This window comes from Sciurus carolinensis, chromosome 13 (genome assembly GCF_902686445.1).
Source record: "Sciurus carolinensis chromosome 13, mSciCar1.2, whole genome shotgun sequence".
Lineage (NCBI taxonomy): Eukaryota > Metazoa > Chordata > Mammalia > Rodentia > Sciuridae > Sciurus > Sciurus carolinensis.
In genome coordinates this window covers 86,471,528-86,490,470 of record NC_062225.1, presented here as the reverse complement: position 1 = coordinate 86,490,470, position 18,943 = coordinate 86,471,528, and the positions used below count along the sequence as shown (strand labels likewise).

The 18,943-nt window shown below is 49.3% G+C and overlaps 1 protein-coding gene across 1 annotated transcript; it reads right to left on the bottom strand.

The window, feature by feature from the left end:
* Nucleotides 1-151: 151 nt before the first annotated feature.
* Nucleotides 152-12,020, bottom strand: Ntsr2 (neurotensin receptor 2). The gene is given in 6 exon segments (XM_047522865.1): nt 152-3,154; nt 3,156-3,330; nt 4,296-4,386; nt 5,910-6,183; nt 11,313-11,671; nt 11,674-12,020. Coding segments are annotated over 6 exon segments (1,296 nt in total). The 5' UTR covers nt 11,936-12,020; the 3' UTR covers nt 152-3,019.
* Nucleotides 12,021-18,943: the final 6,923 nt, after the last annotated feature.

Here is an 18,943-nt window from a genome sequence, read left to right as displayed (position 1 = left end):
GCGGCACAGAGGCTCCTGAGGCCCCCGCCCCCAGGACAGGACACACGGACCATCTAAGGTTTTCTCCCTGGGGAAGCTGGTTGGGCTGCCTGTTGGGGCGGTGCTGGGTGTGGGTATGCGCCAAATATACCACACCATGTGCCATCCAGAGTCTGGGCAATGCCAGCATGAAAGTTCAGAACCCTCTTAGATCTGGCTTCAGATCCTGCAGGCAGCTCTCAGGGTGGACCGGGACCCCAGGTGCCCCAGTGTGAACAGCCTTCAGTTCTTCTCTGCTGGTTCTCCTTGCTCGGGCAGACTTCCCAGCTCAGAGGGAATTAGCATTTTAATGAACCAAAAGTTGGAAAGGCCATTGCTGGTTTCTCAAGCCCTTCGTGTCTAGAGAAAACACCAGGATTCTGTGGCTGCATTTGTCATTCGCTGAACATGCTGTCCCAGATTCCCTTCCTTCTCTCTGGACGCTGGTGCACGCTCATTCTTCTTGCCTGGGACCCGTGGCCACTCTCGTTTTAGTTCTTGCTCTATAAAAGGGTCTTTCCCAGGGGTCCTAACCCCTGGCGCCTCAAGGGGTTAGGACCCTTGTGACTTTATTTGGAAATAGGGATGTCATGTGTAATTAGCTAAGTGAAGACAAATCATCCTGGAGAGCAGGGAGCCCCTACCTGAGGGTGACAGGTGTCCTTATGAGAAGAGACACAGACTGCTGCGTGGGAACAGAAGCCAAGAATGGAGAGAGGGCGTGGAGCCAGGGAGCAGCCAGGTTCGCCCAGCAGAAACTGGAGGAGCCAGGCGGCGCCTGCCTGGAGTCCTCAGAGGTTCAACGCCTGATTTGAGATGTGTCGCTTCCCGGATTCCGAGGGATGGAATGTCTGTTGTTTTAGGCCAGGCGGTCAGTGTTGGTCTGTTGTGGCAGGCACGAGAAAGGAATCCAGGTGCCAAGTGCTGGCTTCCTTTTTCAGTTTGGTCTTGGCCATGGAGGGTTCTGACTGACCCAGGGGCCCTGAAGTGAAGTCTGAGGAAACAGGCGCGTGTGGAGACTCTTGATCTTGGCCAGGTGTGGGAACCATCAGACCAGCCAGCACACAGCAATGGGGTGGCTCAGGGTCTTGAAATGTGGAATTATAATTTGCATTTAGGAGCCTACAGCATCCCTTTAAAATGATGATGCTACTATTTTTTCGTAGGATGTTTACCCCAAATTTAATCGTAGTTATCTGTATGGTGGGACTAGGCACAATCTTTGTCTTTCATTCATTTTCTTAAAATTTTAAGATAATGACAGATTCACTTGTAGTCTTAAAAAATAATATGAAGAGTCACTGTGTACCCATAGAATTTTAACATTTGTATCACCACAAGAATCCCTCTTATCACATGTTTACAACCATCCCCACTTCTTGCCCTGTCCCTGTCCCCACATCTTGGGGACCTGGCAATCATGACCATTGCCTACATTTCTCTAATTGTCACAGCTACTATTCGGTGAGATTTCTGGGTGGGGAGGTGCAGCACTGAGCATTTTTCCATATTTATGATGTCATTTAACTCTGAAAACCACAGCTGTCATGAGTTACCCCGGGTTAGATGTAGGAAAGGGGTCTGAGCAGGTGACGAACTCACTTAATCCCACAGCCAGTAGGTAGCAGAGGCAGGATCCCTCTCCAGACCTGTCTGACCCTCGTCCCTACACTCCCCTGCCAATGCTCAGTGCCACCTCCCTGGACAAGGCCAGGGGAACTCAATTTCTATTTGAACTTTGTTTTCTAGAGATCACAGAAATAGTATTATGTCAACAAAGTAAAACAAAACAAAACTGGTTTTACAGCGCTTCTTTCTCCAGATGTTTCTGAGCGCCTGGCATGATTGCATCCAGAGTGTGGGACAAAGACAGGAGTCACCAGTCCTATTCTGGGGTTGCTCACCTCCCTAGCGAGCCCACAGTGTCCACTTGGACGAGCTTCATTCTGACTTCCTCTTTACATCTGTGTGATCTATACATAACATCTTGGTATAATTTTGTCTCCTGTTAGCTCTTCTAGTTAACAATATAACCACATTACGTTTATGTCAGGAAATAAGTTTTATGCTCAACAGTTTGTTAATGGTGGCCTAACAAGTAGGATATTGAGTACTTTATTATGATTCCCTTAGTTCCATAATGTTGGCCCTATAAACTTTTAGCATCTCTTGCCATCAAGCTCCTGGGAAGCAGCAAGTTACAGGGTTTGAGCATGAAGCTCCCTGGTCCTCAGTCTGGGTTCCTGGCCCTGAGTTATCAAGTAGTGTGTGAAGAACCTTATTAACGTCCCTGTTCCCATTTTCCCACTTATAAATGGTGCTGATAATACAGGTTGAGCGTCCTACTCTGAAAATCAAAATTCTGAAATCTACCTCTTGTTCAACATGGTGCTGGCTGTAGGTCATTGGGCCAATCCTCTGAGGCAGGTAGCATGTGGCCATTCCCGGTCAGCCACACCGCCATTGTCCAGCTGCCATGGCCCCGGCTGCCACAGGTCAAGCCTTGCACAGGCCTGAGGCCATTTAGGGGGAAGCCAGTGATGCCCCAGTTTTCCAGAGCCTACAGAATGCTCCTGTCGGTGTGAACTGCTGTCCCCAGCTGGAAGAGTTTGGGGAGCTTTGTGCAGCCTCTGTGATGTCACCATTAAGACAGCACTACTGGTCTGCCACTTGTAAAAACTCCTAGGACATCTGAGTGCAAATCCCATGAGCATGAAGCTACCAAAGCTCCTAGGAGAGCAGGAGAGCAATAGTAATGCAACAATAACAAAATAGCACCGGCTGAAGTTTATTGAGTGTGGTTATGACCGCAGTGCTATGCACTTTGACCTCAGCGGTCACTAAGAGTGGGCTCTGCTCTTCATCTTTGTTATGTAGATGGGAAACTGAGGCCAAGAGGTGTTACGTGACTTGCCTGCAGGCACATGGCTTGTAAGTGGCAGAGCTGGGGTCAGTGGAGTCCCTCTGGCTGCAAAGCAGGGATTATTAGTGATGATGGGGTTCATCCAATATGCAGGTGACTGGGCACCTGAACATTCTCTCTGCTCTGGTCATTCTTGTATTTCATCCAGGTCAGGAGCTCGGGGGGATCCCCAAGGCCTGAAGTTGTCCCCACTGAGGTGGGACTCTGGGGCTTCTGGGGGCAATGGCTTCATGGGATGGTGCTCTCGACACAGGGCACTCAGGGCTTCCAGGAAGAGCTTTCTGAAGGAGGAGGACACAGCATTGTACAGGACAGGTGTCACTGCCGAGCTGACGTAGAAGAGCGTGTTGGTCACCATGTAGAAGTAGTGATAGAAGTCATAGAGTGCGCTGGAAGAGAAGCCCGGAGGCCTGGTCAGAGGGCCGTCCTCCTCACCGTCGCCCTTCCTCTGCAGAGGGCCGTCTCCCCCAGGCCCAGGGGAGGGAGGCCTGTGTTCTGCTGCCAGGAAGCAGCATTCCGACCCCCCGCCCCGCTGCCCTTGGCTGAGCTAGTCCACCTTGCCTCTGCAAGTCGCCATCTCTCCTGCAGTTCCTGGCCACCTGTACAGTGAGGATGACCCTGCTGAATGACGGGGGAGTATCCACCCAGATGCTGGAGCCCCGAGGGAATGGCTCTGGCAGGAGACGTGGCTCCACTAAGGGCTGAGTCTTTCTGAGAAGCCGTGCTCCTCTTGCAGGACTTCTCTGCAGTAGTAAGGGCTCGGCCTGTGCATGCGTGTGCACGTGTGTGTGAGGGGGTGGGGGGCTCTGAGAAGGAGGCCTCAACTGACACAGCTGTATCCTTGGAGCCTACGTGGGTTCTTCATTCTGTTTGGCTTCCACTTGTAATCAGAGGCCTAGTGGTTTCTAAAAGGAAGATAATGAATTTTTCTCTTTTCCAACTATGTCGTAAAAGGGCGTGCATGTCCTGGTCTCTGTCTCAGGACAGAGCTTTTGTTAGCTCATGGAACCACATCTGGAGTCTTCCACTGCCCTGTCTGTATAATATGGCTTTCACCCCTATCCCTGGCCTGCAGGCTTCTCCACCCTAGACTCAGGATGCCCACAGCCATGACTACCACCTACAAGGCTTCTCACTCACAGGCCCAACAGGGACAGAAATATTCCTAGAGAATACTGTGATTCTCACCCCCAGCTGGGAGATTGTGAGAGTGCGGGACCAGCTGGAACGCAGGCCAGAGATCCAGAGGTCCTTCCAGAAATGGAGGGTCTCTCTGGGCAGCAGTGGGGGACCCAGGTACAGCTGAATGCAGCCATCCCTCTCCCACAATGGCCAGGGCTCCACCCACACTTACTCAGTCCACGCCTCGTCGGAGACGTAGCAGTACATGAGCCTGCGGGCGTGGTACGGCATCCAGCAGACCACATACACAGCCACGATGGCTCCTGCAGCGGGGAGAGAGCACAAGACAGCAAACACATTCTCAGCTGCACCAGCTCCACGGGAGGAAGACCCCCAGGGCCAGAGCAGCGCTTCCCTGTGACTTGTACCTGGAGTGGAGGGCAGGGGGTGAACTTTGCAGTTACCTGACGCACCCCTATCTGAATTTGTTCTTAAACTTGGTACCACCTCGTTCTCCGGTGAACGTCCACTTCAACCATGACCTGGACGTGACATGCTTCCAGAGTCGCCTCCTAGCTATTAGAACGTGCCCCCAGCTCGGGGCTGGATAGTCTCCCCTGATTGCTAACTACATTCGCAGCAGAACCCAGAAGTCCTTCCAGCCTTGGAGAGCCCCTCCCAGTCCTGAGGGGTCCGTGGCACCGCCAGCCACCCAGCCAGCCACATTCCAGAAAGTCCTCTTATCTTTCTATTTCCCCCTAAATCCCATCCACCAGAGATTGCCCCTCACCATCTCTCCTCTCCATTCCTTCCCCATTCCCCCAAGGGGCTCCTGTATCCTTCTCGCTGGACTCTGATGACTGCTTCCTAACTGTCCACGCCCTCCCTTTCCTCCTTTCCCCTGCCCCAGTGGAAAACTCCTTCTCTAACCAGCGCAGCCCCTGCAGCCCCATGAGGATCCTGGTAGAACTGCAGAATTCTAGGGCCACTCCGGACCAGGAGTTGGAACGTCTGGGTTGGCCCTGCACGCTCTAGAACACTCCTGCATTGAGAAGCACTGTTCTGTCTGTCCTCCAAAGAGCTGCTGAGACAAGAGATCTCACAATGGACTCTCCCCTGTCATTCCTGGACAGTGACTCTTGATATCTGCCTGTCGTCTTTACGGCAAAGCCTGACGTCTTCCAGGGCTGACTGCGCGTGGTGCCCAGTTCTTTTTCTCTGTCCATGCACAAGACCTGGACGTCGCCTAGGGCAGATCTAGTTCCCACTCGGTGAGTAGCAGGTGCTCGAAGAGACCTGCTTTCCTGTGCCTTTTAATGTTTCAGAGCTGAACCGTCCCAGACCCTGATACAAACAAGCCAGTGAGCAGACAGATCAGTGTCACAGGGAGGAAAGGGAGGATGAGGGGGGCTGGATTTGGGGACCCAGTCAGTCTCTCACTCCTGCTGCTCCTGGGACTCTTCACACAGCCCAACCTCCAAAAAGAGGCCAGGTCTCTGCTTGTCTGAGTGTGGTACCCCTGGGGCGGATGGGCCTTCATGAACACATCTCCCACTTCTTCCTTTAATATCCCTCTGATGGGCTGGGGTGTGGCTCAGTGACAGAGCACTTGCCTATAGCATGCGCAAGGCCCGGGTTCAATCCCCAGCACCACAAAAAAGAAAAAAAGTGCGACATCCCGCTGAGCCTTTGCAGGAAGTCTGGTTGAGTATACAGCTCCCCTGAGGCAGAGGAAAAGGAGGTCTAAGCGAGACAGAAACTTGCTTGGTCACCTGGCCAGGGTCTGGTGGAGGCAGCCCTGGCACCCAGGTCCCTCTCCCGCAGGAAGCGTGACAGAGGACTTAACTGAGAACCCGGACGCTGTGCTGGAGGCTGCGGATCTGGCCGGCATCCTTGTGTCTCACCAGACTGGGCTGGCCCCCAGGGGACAGGGTCTTCCTCCATGCGATGAAGCCCAGGAGACCCTCCTCGCTCAGAAGCTCCAGGCGGCTGGGGATGGAGTTGCCGGGGGCAGAAGCCGATGGCACCTGGGAGTAGAGGGCCATCAGGTGGCTCACGGTGACCCCGTTCAGGAAAGCAGTCAGCGCCAAGGGGAGCAGGAAGGACACCAGCACGTTCACCTGTGGAGGCGATTCCAGGGTCATGGAGGCCGAGCAAGGGCCTGTGGCTCTGGGCACCTGCGGCCCAGAATCTGCATCTGTGGAGCTGAGGGCCAGAAGGGCCAGAAGCTCCGTCTGGGGGAACTCCCAGAACGTCGGGAGTGAGCAAGGAGGAGAGGCAAGGTAAGGACACAGCGGGATTTCAGAGGGGAAAGGACACAGAAAACGAAGGGAGGAAGTTATGTGGAAAATCCCACATTCAAAAACAGTTTTCCCCAAATTGAGGAATCTGAGTGTCTAGCCTGAAAGGTTGCCTGAGTGCCGGATAATGGCTGGAAAGAGACCCAGGCCAAGGTTTCTGTGGGCCTTTCCTCAGGTCTCAGGAGGTCACAAAGACATACGTTCCATCAAAATAAGTTTAGAAACCAAGAGGAAAAGCTGGAGTCAGGCGCGGGGGTCCACACCTGCTATCCCAGTGACTCAGGAGGCTGAGGCAGGAGGATCATGACTTTGGGGTCAGCCTGGGCAACTTAGTGAGATCCTGTTGAAGGAGAAGCAGGAGAGGGACTGGAATAATGCTTGGGTACCCACGAGAGGAGCGAAGGGCCATGGAGAGAGTTCCCAGGCACCCTCTTGTGCAGGGGTCTGGGGAGCAACCAGGAGGAATGGGCAGTTGGAGAGAGGGCCCCTGGAGGACAGAAATAAAAGATGCGACTCAGAGGCTCTCTGCTGGGTCCAAACATGTTGAATGGTCGTTATTCCTCTGATGAAAGAAGTTGAAAATGAATGAGAAATAGATGCACAGAAAGTTAAGCAAATGAAATAGACTGCAATATGAATGTCGAGGAAAACAAAGGTCGTGTTAGAAGGAAAGTTCAATGAAGATAGTCACAAGTCTCCCTGTGAAGAATCTTTATGCAGTCACAAGAGTATAGACACAACACGAATCTGGCAGCGACACACTTATCCTGGAAGGGTGTCAGGGAGGTGTACGCACGTCGCGTGGAGAGTGCCTGGCTCACCTCCTGCAGGAGAGACAGTGGATGCACGCACAGCTGGGAGACCAAGCACGCGAGTTCTTTAGGAGCACAGCAAAGGGCAGCAAGAGCCCCGGGAGGTGGCACCTGCCTCTTGACTAGGGAAAGTGAGGCAGTGTGGGCCAGTGGGCGGGGACTGCTGCTTCACATCCCAGGCCTGGATTTATTATTTGATTTTATTTTTACTTAGGAAAAAAATGACTTTATTACATGATGCCCTGTGTTTTAAGTGTTTAATTTTTAAAAAATCAAATTTTTTTGTTGTAACACAATAATATGTTTATTATTCAGTATATATTATTGAAACACAATGGTATGTGTTTCAGGATTTCTCTCTTCAATTCTAAGCCTCTTGTATGCCTTTCGCTTTGCAAGATGACTTTAAAAACTGGCCAATATTTTAAAACCACTTTTAAACAGCTTTCTATCAGTGCAAACTATCTGAATTGGGCACTGAACCTTTTTAAGGAGCTATCGCTCCTGCTTTTCATCTTGGTGCGTGATCACGCATCAGCAACACCAAGGGAGAGATAAAACTCCTACAATGACAATCATCGTAGCTTGCTGAGGAACCAAAGATTTATCTCAATGGCAACATACTTAATTGCTATCAAATTGTAGCTTTTATATTGGTCAACACAGAGTGAAAGAAAAAATATATTCATAAATTAGTGCTTAATTATGGGGAGTTTGAAATCTTTCTGGGAAAACTGTATAGTGTTTTGTACTTTCAAAACCACGAGCAATTTTCTTGGGAGAAAAATAAAAAACCAGTCATTAATATGGACAACAAATCAACTCACTGATAAGACATGAAAAAAAAAAGGTGGGCAAAGATAACCCTAATTTGGATTTTGTAATTTTGTGTTAACACATGGAGGCTGCTGGGGGCACAGGAGTGTCCATGATCCTCTGTGCTTGCAAAGATGTGCTTGGGCCAGAGCAGGGACAGGCAGCATATGGACAGGATGACTGAGGTGTGAGGCCACGGTCGGTCCACCTGATGCAGGGGAAAGGCTGCATTTGCATGAGTCTGGTTACTGCTCTGCTGCTGGGGTTTTGGCTTTTTTTTTTTTTTTTTTTTTTTTCCCTAGACCTTTTATCTAGACCTTTATCCTTTTACCCAAATCTTCTAAAAACGAGGGATCTCGCCCAGGCAGTTCTGAGTCAATTATCTTTATAGAGGCTAGAGTAAGTGCCTTCTAAAGCAAGTGGGGTGTTCTCTTTGGGTTGTTAACTGCACATCCTTCCATATTCTTGTCGAGGCTGTGATTGGCATATGAATCCTTTTTGAAATCCTTTATAATGTTGAATGATCTGGCCTCCTTATTATACCTACATGAAATCCCATTAAACTGGATGTTCTGTCTGACTTTTCAGGGGGATAGAGATTACTAGATTTGATGATAATAAATAATAGTTCTGACATTGGTAACTCTGTAAACACATCCTTCAGCTCATGTGCCAGCAGCTTTGGGACAATGCCTTGTTCAATGTGTAATTCTGGGACTTCTGCACCAGAATGTCACAACTGCTGATTCTAAAGGTATCAAAGACACACGAAGAAAAATAAGCAAAGCCCATATTGGCAACTTGGACTCTTCTTTGCTTGGCACCTTCACCCATAGTTAAAACATCGGCAGGGCCAGGCACAGTGGTGCACATCTGTAATCACAGGGGCTGAGGGAGGCTAAGGCAGGAGGATTGCGAGTTCCAAGCCAGCCTCAGCAAAAACGAGGTGTTAAGCAACTCAGTGAGACCCTGTCTCTAAAGAAGATACAAAATAAGGCTGGGGATGTGGCTCAGTGGTTAGGTGCCCCTGAGTTCAATCCCCAGTAAGGCTACCCCTCCAAAAAACAAAACAAAACAAAACAAAAAACCACAAAAAACCTGTGAAAGACAAAACAAAAACAAAAACAAAAAACATTGGCAGGTTCCATATTCCTGCGCAATACCCATTAGCACATAGGTAGCAAACCCCATCTAGGATCTGATGCAATAATGGCTTCACTCTCCCCCAGGTAACTGAGTCGTCTCGAGTTAGAAGCTCCATGACACTGTTCAAGCCAGAACTCAAGCAGAAGCCATCTTCCCTAGCAGCACGAGACAGACCACTTTCCAAAGAGAAAAAGTGGTTACTTTCTTCTTGGCTTTGCAGACATGATCCAAGTGCCTTCTTGCAGCCTTCTCTGCAGTGCTTGTATTCAAACAGGCCCTGAGACGGCTCCCACTTGCTGGACAGATTCACTCTAAAGTGGCAGTCCACTGTCACAGCCTCAGAGGCTGGGAAGCCATGCCGGGAGGCTGAGGCAAGGCACTGTAGGAAGAGGCTGTAGCCCTGGGACATCCCCTCCCAGTCCAACGGACGGCATCCAGATGGATGCAGCCAGTGGAAGATAGTGCCCCTTAGAGAGCCTGGGCACCAAGGAGACATGGGCTGAAGCGGGAGGAGCTCACAAAGAGAGCTGAGGGCGGGGAGTTATGCTTCCCCGCTGGCTCTCTTCTCACTGGTCCTTGCAGCTGCTGCCCTGGAGGCCACAGTGACAGCTACCGAGGGTTTCTCCTGTCAGCCACGACCCCATACCTCTTAACTCATAAGCCCATTTGCTCAGACATCAAGGATTTCGAATTTATAAGAATGCAGATATACAGGTGCTGGCGATTAGCTCAGCAGTACAGCACTTGGCTAGCCTGTGTGAGGTCCCGGGTTTGATGCCCTGCACACCACACACACACACACACACACACACACACACAAATGTACATGTATAACTTCCATTAAAAAGTAAAAAGGCTCTTCAAAGTAAATGTAGAGAGGGCTGGGGGTGTAGCTCAGTGGTAGAGCTCTTGCCTTGCATGTGTGAGGCACTGGGTTCGATCCAGCACCACATAAAAATAAATAAATAAAGATATTGTGTCCATCTACAACTAAAAAATATTTTTTAAAAAAGTAAATGTAGAGAGAAGGTAAAAGGAGCTGGAAAGATCCAGGGACGGGAGGAAGGAGGGCACTCAGGAAAGATCCAGGGATGGGGGAAAGGTGAACTCCTTAAGGAAGCAGGAGGAGAGAGTTGATGGTGAGAACAGAGCAGAGGGAGGGAGGGAGGAGGGACAAGAGAGCAGGCAGAGAGAGGGGAGTGGAGGGGACGCACACGTCTCAGGTAGCAGCCCTGACTGTCCACATATGAGCCAGGCAGTGTACTAGTCTGGGAAGGAAAGCTAGAGATAAACTCCCAGAGGAAAAAAGTAGGAGAAGGGAAGAAGAAGGGAGGAGCATTTCTGAGTTCATGTTAAGCCACATTCTGGGCACCTTCACATGATCACGTTTAATTACCAAAGGGGATGCTGGCGTCATGTTCTTGCCAGGTGTACAGACCCGAGTGTGCAAATCCTACTCACGGACATGTGAACACCGTATTTTCTGAGTCAGGGATGCAGTAAGGATGGCAAGGGGCAGGAGAACTCCTGGGAGCCAGTGAGTACCTGATTCCATTCCCAGTGCCCAGGACTGCCCCAAACATCCCTGTCCCAGACACAGTATAAACTTTAAATGACAATTTCCTTTTAAAAGAAATCCATAAACAAAGGAACAAATAGATAAACCTTCATCGACCATAGCCGCCTTATCCCTAGAGGAAAGTCCCTTTTCAAGGACGGGGAAGCACGAGCTCCATTGGACGCCCATGAAATGTGAAGCCCTGGCCAGTTCCCACAGGTTCTGATTTCTCCCGAAGGAAGAACAGATCCCTTTCCTGCCCTGCCTCCGGGAGGTTGGCTCCAAAGCAGTGTGGCAATGGTGGTGGTGGTGGTGGCATCTGCTGTAACAGTTGGTCGTGAAATCTGCATTTCCCCAGGTCACTGGGGAGATTCTCATACCCAGTAACGTCTGAGCACCACTCTTGCAAGACTGGGAAGAACGCAGACTTTGGAGTTAATTTTGCGTTCAAATTTGTACTCTTCTCAGTGCCTCCTCTTAGCGAACACTCTCCCCACGTCTTTTGTAAAAGAAGGTAACAAGACCCAGCTTTCCGGTGGTCGCGAGTTTCAGAGCTGAAAACCTCTGCCCTCCGGGGAAGGAGGGGGCCAGGTCCCTCCCCCGACCCGCCCACTTGCCTGGATGAAGACCTGCAGCGTGGCGCGGCTCACCAGCACCGTGCACACGCGCGAGGAGGGCTCCGGCTCTCCGCCCGCCATCTCCAGCTCGTGCTTCTGGCCCATGATGATGGCCATGGGCAGGGCGAGGCCGAGCGAGGCGGCCCAGACCAGCGATAGCAGGCGGCGGGTGCGGCGCGGCGTGAGCAGGCGGCGTGCGCGCAGGGGCTGGCACACGGCCAGGCAGCGCTCGGCGCTCAGGCTGGTCACGCTGAGCACCGTGGCGTAGGCGCACAGCTCGCGCACGAAGTAGTAGCCGCGGCAGCCCAGGTCCCCGAAGACCCAGGGGTAGTGGAACCACACGAAGTTGTAGAGCTCCATGGCACGCTGACCAGCAGCAGCAGCAGCGCGGAGAGCGCCAGGCTGAGCACATGGTAGCGCAGGCGCCCGGGGCGGCCGGCCTGGGCCTTCAGCACCACGTGCACGGACAGCGCATTGCCCGCGGTGCCCAGCGCGAAGATGAGCGAGTAGAGCGCGGTGAACAGCACCTTGGCCCAGAGGCGCGTGTCCACGCCCAGCCGGGCGTCCAGGCTGAGCCCCGGACTGGGGCTGGGCCTGGGGGACCGCGGGCTGCTGGTCTCCATCCGCTCCCGCGGCCTGCGCTCCCTCCCTCTCACTGCCCGGAGCCTGGGCGAGCTGCCCGGTGAGCCAGCGCCTCCTCCCCTCTGCGAACCTCCAGAACAGGAGGACACGCCCCTGAAGGGAGTTCCCGGGCAAACGCGGGGCCGCGAGCTCCAGCCTGCTAGCGAGTTCAGCCTCTCGGTTCCGTTCCACCTGGGGAAGCACGTGCTCCTGGAAAGCTGCCTCCTTCTGGGGCAGACCGTATTATGAGTTGGGTGGGACTCTGCCGCTTACCGCTGTGTGTCCCTGGGTTGTTTCCCCGGAGTCTCTGCTTATTTCCTATCATTGAATTTGGTAAGACTAGATGTGGGCATATAAATAAAACCCTAATATCTTACTGAGGTCTGACCGGCATTCGCTTCTCTGTTGTAGAGGCTGGGAGGCTGAGATCTGGGTGCCAGCAGGGTTGGAGTCTCCTGAAGACTCTCTTCTGGCTTGACAATTGTCATTTTCCTTTTGTGTTCTCACACGGCAGGGAAAGACCCAGAGAGCTCTCGGGGGTCAGGAACTTAGGCTTAACTTCTCTGAAGAGTCACAATCTTTTTGTGCCTCATTTTCCCATCACATAAAACGATGAAATGGAATTAGATCAACTGTACCCCAAAGTGGCATGCAGACCTTCGGGGGTCTGGCGCTCCTTCCGAGGGTGAAAACTTCTTCCACTACGACCCTCAGGCATCGCCACTTCCTGTGCTGAGGTTCATACTGAGGTTCACACCTGCGGTGGTGCAAGACTGAGGGTGCTCCACAGGGCTCAGGCAGCGCCCTTGAACCGAACTAGCCGCCATACTCTCCATCGCAAGGACTCACGGTCTAAAATCAGCTGGGCTCTTGTCCTTGATGCAGCAGTAGAAGTTACTGATTTTATTAAGTCTTGACCTCTGAGTGCTCCTCTTCTTCATACTCTGTGCACTGGGAGGGAGGCACAGAGCACTGTGTGTGAAGTGCAGTGGCTGTCCCAAGGGGAAGCACTAGTGCTCTGTGTCACAAGATGCACTGAGATTTTTCCCTGGAGCACCCTTTTCACTTGAAAGAATGGTCAACAAACTATAGTTATTTAGACCTTGGTAATTTGGTAAATGTTTTCTTAAAAAATGAGTCGAATAAGCCTAGCAGGGAAAACCACAGAAAGTATTTTTGCTAAGTAAATTCTTAACACCTGAGCTTCTCAGCCCAGCAGAAAACAGAACTTTGGACCATTGTATCTGTCACCAGCAGCTTGATAGTTTTCTGGTATTTGAAGACTTTTCTCATAACCATGGTAATATTAAAATAATGTGTAAAGCAATGTATCAACAATTGGGAGGTCTTCACACCTAGGTGAGCCAGTGTTTTACATGAAATCATGCATGGATAAAAGATGCATTGAAAATGGAAAGTTGATCAATGGGTTTGAATAGAACAAGTTATGGAAAATTCATTGATATATTTTTAGTTTCCATTTTGTAACATTCTTTAGGAAACTATTGCTATTGAAAGTGGTGTAATATCAAAGGAGAATACCCATAACTCTCTGAAAGGTTATTAAAATACTCTTGTTTTTGCCAACTACATATCTGTGTGAGGTTGAATTTTCTTCATATAGATCAACCAAAACAGCATATCAGAATAGATTGAATACAGAAGCAGATATGAGGACCCTGGTCCTCTATTGGACTAGACATTAAAGACATTTGCAAAAATGTGAATCAATGGATTTTTTCCTCTTGCTATTTTTTATTTGGAAATATGATTATTTTTAATGAAATGTTTTTATGTTGATATGTAATGGATTTGTTATTATTATTTTGAATGAACTGGCAAATAAATATTTTAAAAATTTCTGTTTGAATTTCCAGGAGTATAACTTTTTGGTTTTAGAACCCCTCACACTATTAGAAATTATTGAGAAACCCAAGAGCTTTTATTTATGTGGGTTATAGCTATCAACACTTACAATATTATTAGAAATTAAAACTGAGAACACAAATTTAAAAGTTTGAGAACTTTGGGATTAAATTTATACTTCCATAAGTTTAAAGATTTCATGTGTCTGAAGTTCACAGTCCAGGGGCACATCATCACTAGAGGCTGAGATCTTGTCATGGGACACAGACTGCTGTCATGGGACACAGACTACATCACCAAAGTCCACTCTGACCTGCTTCCTTTTACCTAGTGCATTGTGTCCACCTTTCAACCCAAAATTACAAGGCACATTGAAAGGCAAACCCCACAGTTTGAAGAGAATGAAAAAGTATTAAAACCAGAGATTGCAGAGATGTTGGAATTTTTAGGCCAGGAATTTATGAGAAAAACAAAACTATGATTAATATGCTAAGGACTTTATTGGAAAAAGTAGACAGCAAGAAAAAACAGATGGGCAATGAAAGCAGAGAGGTGGAAACTCTAAGAAAGAACCAAAAAGTGCTAGAGACCAAACACAGTGTAACAGAAACACAGAGTGCCTTTCATGGGCTCATTTGTAGATTGAACATAGCTGAGGAAAGAATTTCTGAGTTTGAAGATATGAAAACAGAAATTTCCTAAACTGAAAAGTGAAGAGAAAAGAGACTGGGGCTGAAAAAACTCAGAATATTCTTACCCAAGAAATGTGGGACAACCACAGAATGTGTAACATGCATCAGGGAATTCCAGAGGCAGAAGAGAGAGAGGAATGAAGTGACGGAGAAATGTTTAGGAATTTCCCCAAACTACTGATACCAGACACTAAACTACTGATACAGGAAGCTCAGAGAATATCAAAGACACATACCAAAATGCAACTCTTATACATATCCTATCTAAACTGCAGGAAATTGAAGGTAAAGAAAAATCTTGAAAGAAGCCAGAGGGGAATAAAACACTTCACCTGCAGACAGCAAGGGTATTTGACTTCTTTTCAGAAACCACAAGAGCAAGGGGAGAGTAGAGGGAATATATTTAGTATATTGAGAGGAAAAAGAAAACACTGACCTAGAATTCTAGGTTATGAAAAATTATCCTTCAAAAGTTAAGAAGAAACCAAGACTTTCTCAGGGAAACAAAAATTAAGGGAGTTTGTTGGTAGACCTCCCTGGCAAGAAATGTTCAAAGAAGCTCTTCAGTGATAAGGAAAATGACGAAAGTCAGAAACTTGGATCTACATGAAGAAGAGTCAGAATGAATGAGCCAAAATGAAAGAAAACTTTTTTTCTTATATTTTAATTGATCTAACGGTGTTTTGTTTGAAATAATAAAAGCAAAATTGCATTTGACTGTATATGCTTATGTCTATGAATGCTGCTCACCCTGTTGGGGGTTATGTCCCAAGGAACCCATTGTAAGTTGAAAATGCTGTAAGTGTTCTTCCACCTCAGCTACTGAACCACAGCTCAGCCGCACCATCGCTGTGGAGCACCATTGCGCATGCTCACAACCGCAGGACTGACCCGGAGCTGCCGCTCACTGCGGCTGCCCAGCATCCCCAGCGTGTTATACCACCTATCACCAGCCTGGGTAAGGATGACAGTTAAAAATCCGAAGTATGTTTCTTACTGAATTCACATTGCTTTTGAATCATCATAAGGTTAAAAACTTACAAGTCAAACCATTGTAAGTAAAATAAATAAATGATGGCAGCAAGGATACCAGGAATAGCAGGGAAGAGTGAGGGATATGTTGTTATTAATGAAGTACTTGCGCTATCCACTGTCCTTTGAAAGTGGCCTTGGAGAGCTGGTGTAGTGGTGCACAATTGTAATCCCAGCAACTTGGGACACTGAGGCCAGAAGGGTTGCAAATTTGAGGCCAGCCTCCGCAATGTAGTGAGGCCCAAAGCAATTTATTGAGACCCTGTCTCAAAATAAAACATGAAAAGGACCAGGGATGTAGAGCCGTAGTAAAGAGCACCTGGGTTCAATCCCCAGTAAAGAAGAAAGAAGAAGAAAGTGATTTTTGGATTAGTTATAAGTTTATCTTACAACATCTACGGCAATCACACATACACACACACACACAAAAAAAAAAAAAAAAAAAAGAAAGAAAGAAAGAAAAGAAAAGAAAAAAAAGGAGGAAGAGGAGGAGGAAAGATATGTTATAGAGAAAAATCAAGTCTTATAAAATTCACAATTAGAACCACAAAATCAAAAAATAACAAATATAATAGCTATAATTCAATTATATCATTTATCACTTTAAACATCAATGGTCTAATTTCACCAATTAAAAGACAGAGATCGTCAAAGTGGATTGATAACAGAGACCAAATTATCATGTTGTGTGTTATAAAAACACTTGTAAAAGATACATATGACAAAGGACTCTCTCCCTTTATACAAGGAGTATACAAAGAACACTCAAAGCTTAGTAGTATGAAGATAAACAACAGATTAAAAATAGACAAAAGACCTTAACAGACACAAGACCAAAGATATACAGGCGGCATATAAGTATATGAAAAGATGCTCCACACCAGATGTCATCAGGGAAATTCAAATTAAAGCAACAATGAGCTCCTGATGCACACTTACTGGAATGGCTAAAATCCAAACATTGACACCACCAAATGCTGGTGAGGATGTGGAGCAACAGGAAGCCTCATTCACTGATGTTAAAAATGAAAAAATGGGGTAAGGATATAGTTCAGTGGTAGAGTGCTTGCATAGCATGTATGAGGCCCTGGATCTAACCTCTAGCACTAAGTATGTAAATACAGAAAATTTTTAAAAAATATACGGCTTCTTGGGTGCAGGGTACTATTGGTGCTGTTAAAGTGGATTAAAACAGAGACCCAGTCCAGAGACTCTCCAAGCAAACAAAACCAGTACCTCAACCTTGCTTGATGACAAACATGAGTGCGTCTTAACTTGTACTGTTTCTTGTAAGTGCCTCTAGTAAAGAAAAACAAAACTCCATCTTCGCGAATCAGAAACTGCTAACTATACTGTGCACCTAGGGACCTCCAGCGACCCAGGCTAAAGAGGGCAGCTACTTAACTGCAACAATGAGATGTCTTCTGCACCCGCCTTATACAAGTTTGGGTTCCATCAGGGGAGCCTCGGACCTCTTTCAGTTTGGTGCTTCCTGATTCATGCATTGCTGTTTTCTCAAATCAATTTAAGATTTTTATTGTTCCTTGGTTTACCTTTTAACACTGCTAAAGATGAGTAAGGCCTGGATCCTGTCCTGAGGGCTCCCTATGGAGGACAGGTAATGAACCCTCCCTGGCATGTTCCAGGTGTCAAATAAAGGGAGTGGACGGTGAGGACAATGCCTGCATTCCGCCCTTTCCTGACCTAATGAGCCTCTCTGACCTTCAGTTTCCTCATCTGGGAGATGGTATCATCTAGCCCAGAGGAAGAGTGTGAGAGTCAGAGATGACGTGTGTAAGAAAGGCACTTGGCACCTAGGAAGAGCTCAGAGAGGTCAGCTTCTGACCTCTCAGCCATTCCCTCAAAGATGAAAGGAGGAAGTCATGGTAGGGTGGAGAGATCCGGGAGGCATGGGGAGGGGAGGTGGCCTGGGCCTTGGGTGTGGGTCAATGAGAACAGAGGCTCCACCTCTGCACCTGCAAAATGGCACCATCAATGCCCACCCGAGAGCGACTGTGAGGATTTGGGGTCAGTAGGTGCCAGGCACACATGGAGCGCTTTCCATGTGTGGCCTCGGGTGTCCCCACAACCTGATGAGGAGGGATTCTGTTTTTATCCTCTTCTCTCAGCTAAGGAACAAAGGTCGCCCCAAGTCATAGGGCCTCTGAGGAGAGCGTGGGGAGAGCCTGCGGCTCTCATGCTGTGTGACGTCACCCACTCCAGCTTCTGCTGATCCCCAGCACACATGGGAGCCCATGGTGGGCACTTCCCCGTTTCTTGGCGCACCCTCCAAGCCAGTGTGGGTCCTGTGGCCACGCATCTGTGGGACGCATGTTGCCCAATCGTCCTGCCCTGCCAGCGGCGTGAGAATGACCCTGCTCTGGGCTGAGAGGGCTGAGGACCACGTCAGCCGCTGTCTCTCTCCGCCCCACAGGGACTGTGGCTTCCCAGTGGACACAGTGGCTCCAGGCTGCTGGTCACAGCAACTGCTGTCTGAGCGTGTCCTGTAGGCCTGTCAGACTCTGGCCGAACGCTGGGCTGCACCAGGTATAATTTCTCACAATCTTATCTCTTGCCGGTCATGAGGTGCTTAAAATATCTTGGCAGGATGAATTAAAAATAGTAAGAGTGGTGGTGACCCAGGTCAGCAGAAGTGTCCCGAAGCATTGGCATTTCCTCCCTTACACTGTGACCGTGGGGCCAGTCCTGGTGGTAGGGTGGGAGGTGCCAGCTCTGAGGCTATGCATGGTGGTCCTTTGAGGGATCGGAAGGGCCAGGGGCATCAGTATTCAGTGGCCAGGGTCCTGCAGTGACCGAGACGGCAGCAGCCTGGGGTGGAGTACAGTCACCCCTACTAGATATGGCTCCTGGGTAGCCGCTGACCCTGGGCTAGTGAAGTGAGGTGAGCTCAGGCCTGGATCGCAGAGGAGAAGCAGCACCTGCCTCGACCTTCCCATTTCATGCTCGTGACCATCCCAGATGGGTCTTGTCAGGGCCTCCGGGGGAGGAAATGAGCAGGAGGAGCCCAGGAAAGTGGCCTGCTGGGAAGGAGGAGGTCTTGGGCCGGTGCTGCATGGAGCCCAGGAGCAGAGCTGAAGCCACCAGGAGGCATCGTGGCCTCAGGGGCCGCAGGGAGATGAGGACGACTCGGGAAGTCGAGTCAGGGAGCCCGACTGGTCGCTCCACACCGACGGTCCTCTCGCCGACCCTGCTCCTTCCGTGGGCCTCATCTCTCAGGCCAGCATTCAGAATTCCCTCCCCTTGGCCCGCCATGCAGGTACCGCCCTTTCCTCCTTGGCCATTTCCCGTTCCAAGCCTCTGCCTTGCTCTGTGCCTCCCTCCCACACACTGGTCGAGCGAGAGGCAGCAAGCAGCCCCCGAGGGGAAGATAACTCCAAACTTTGTCTCATGCCGGCGGGT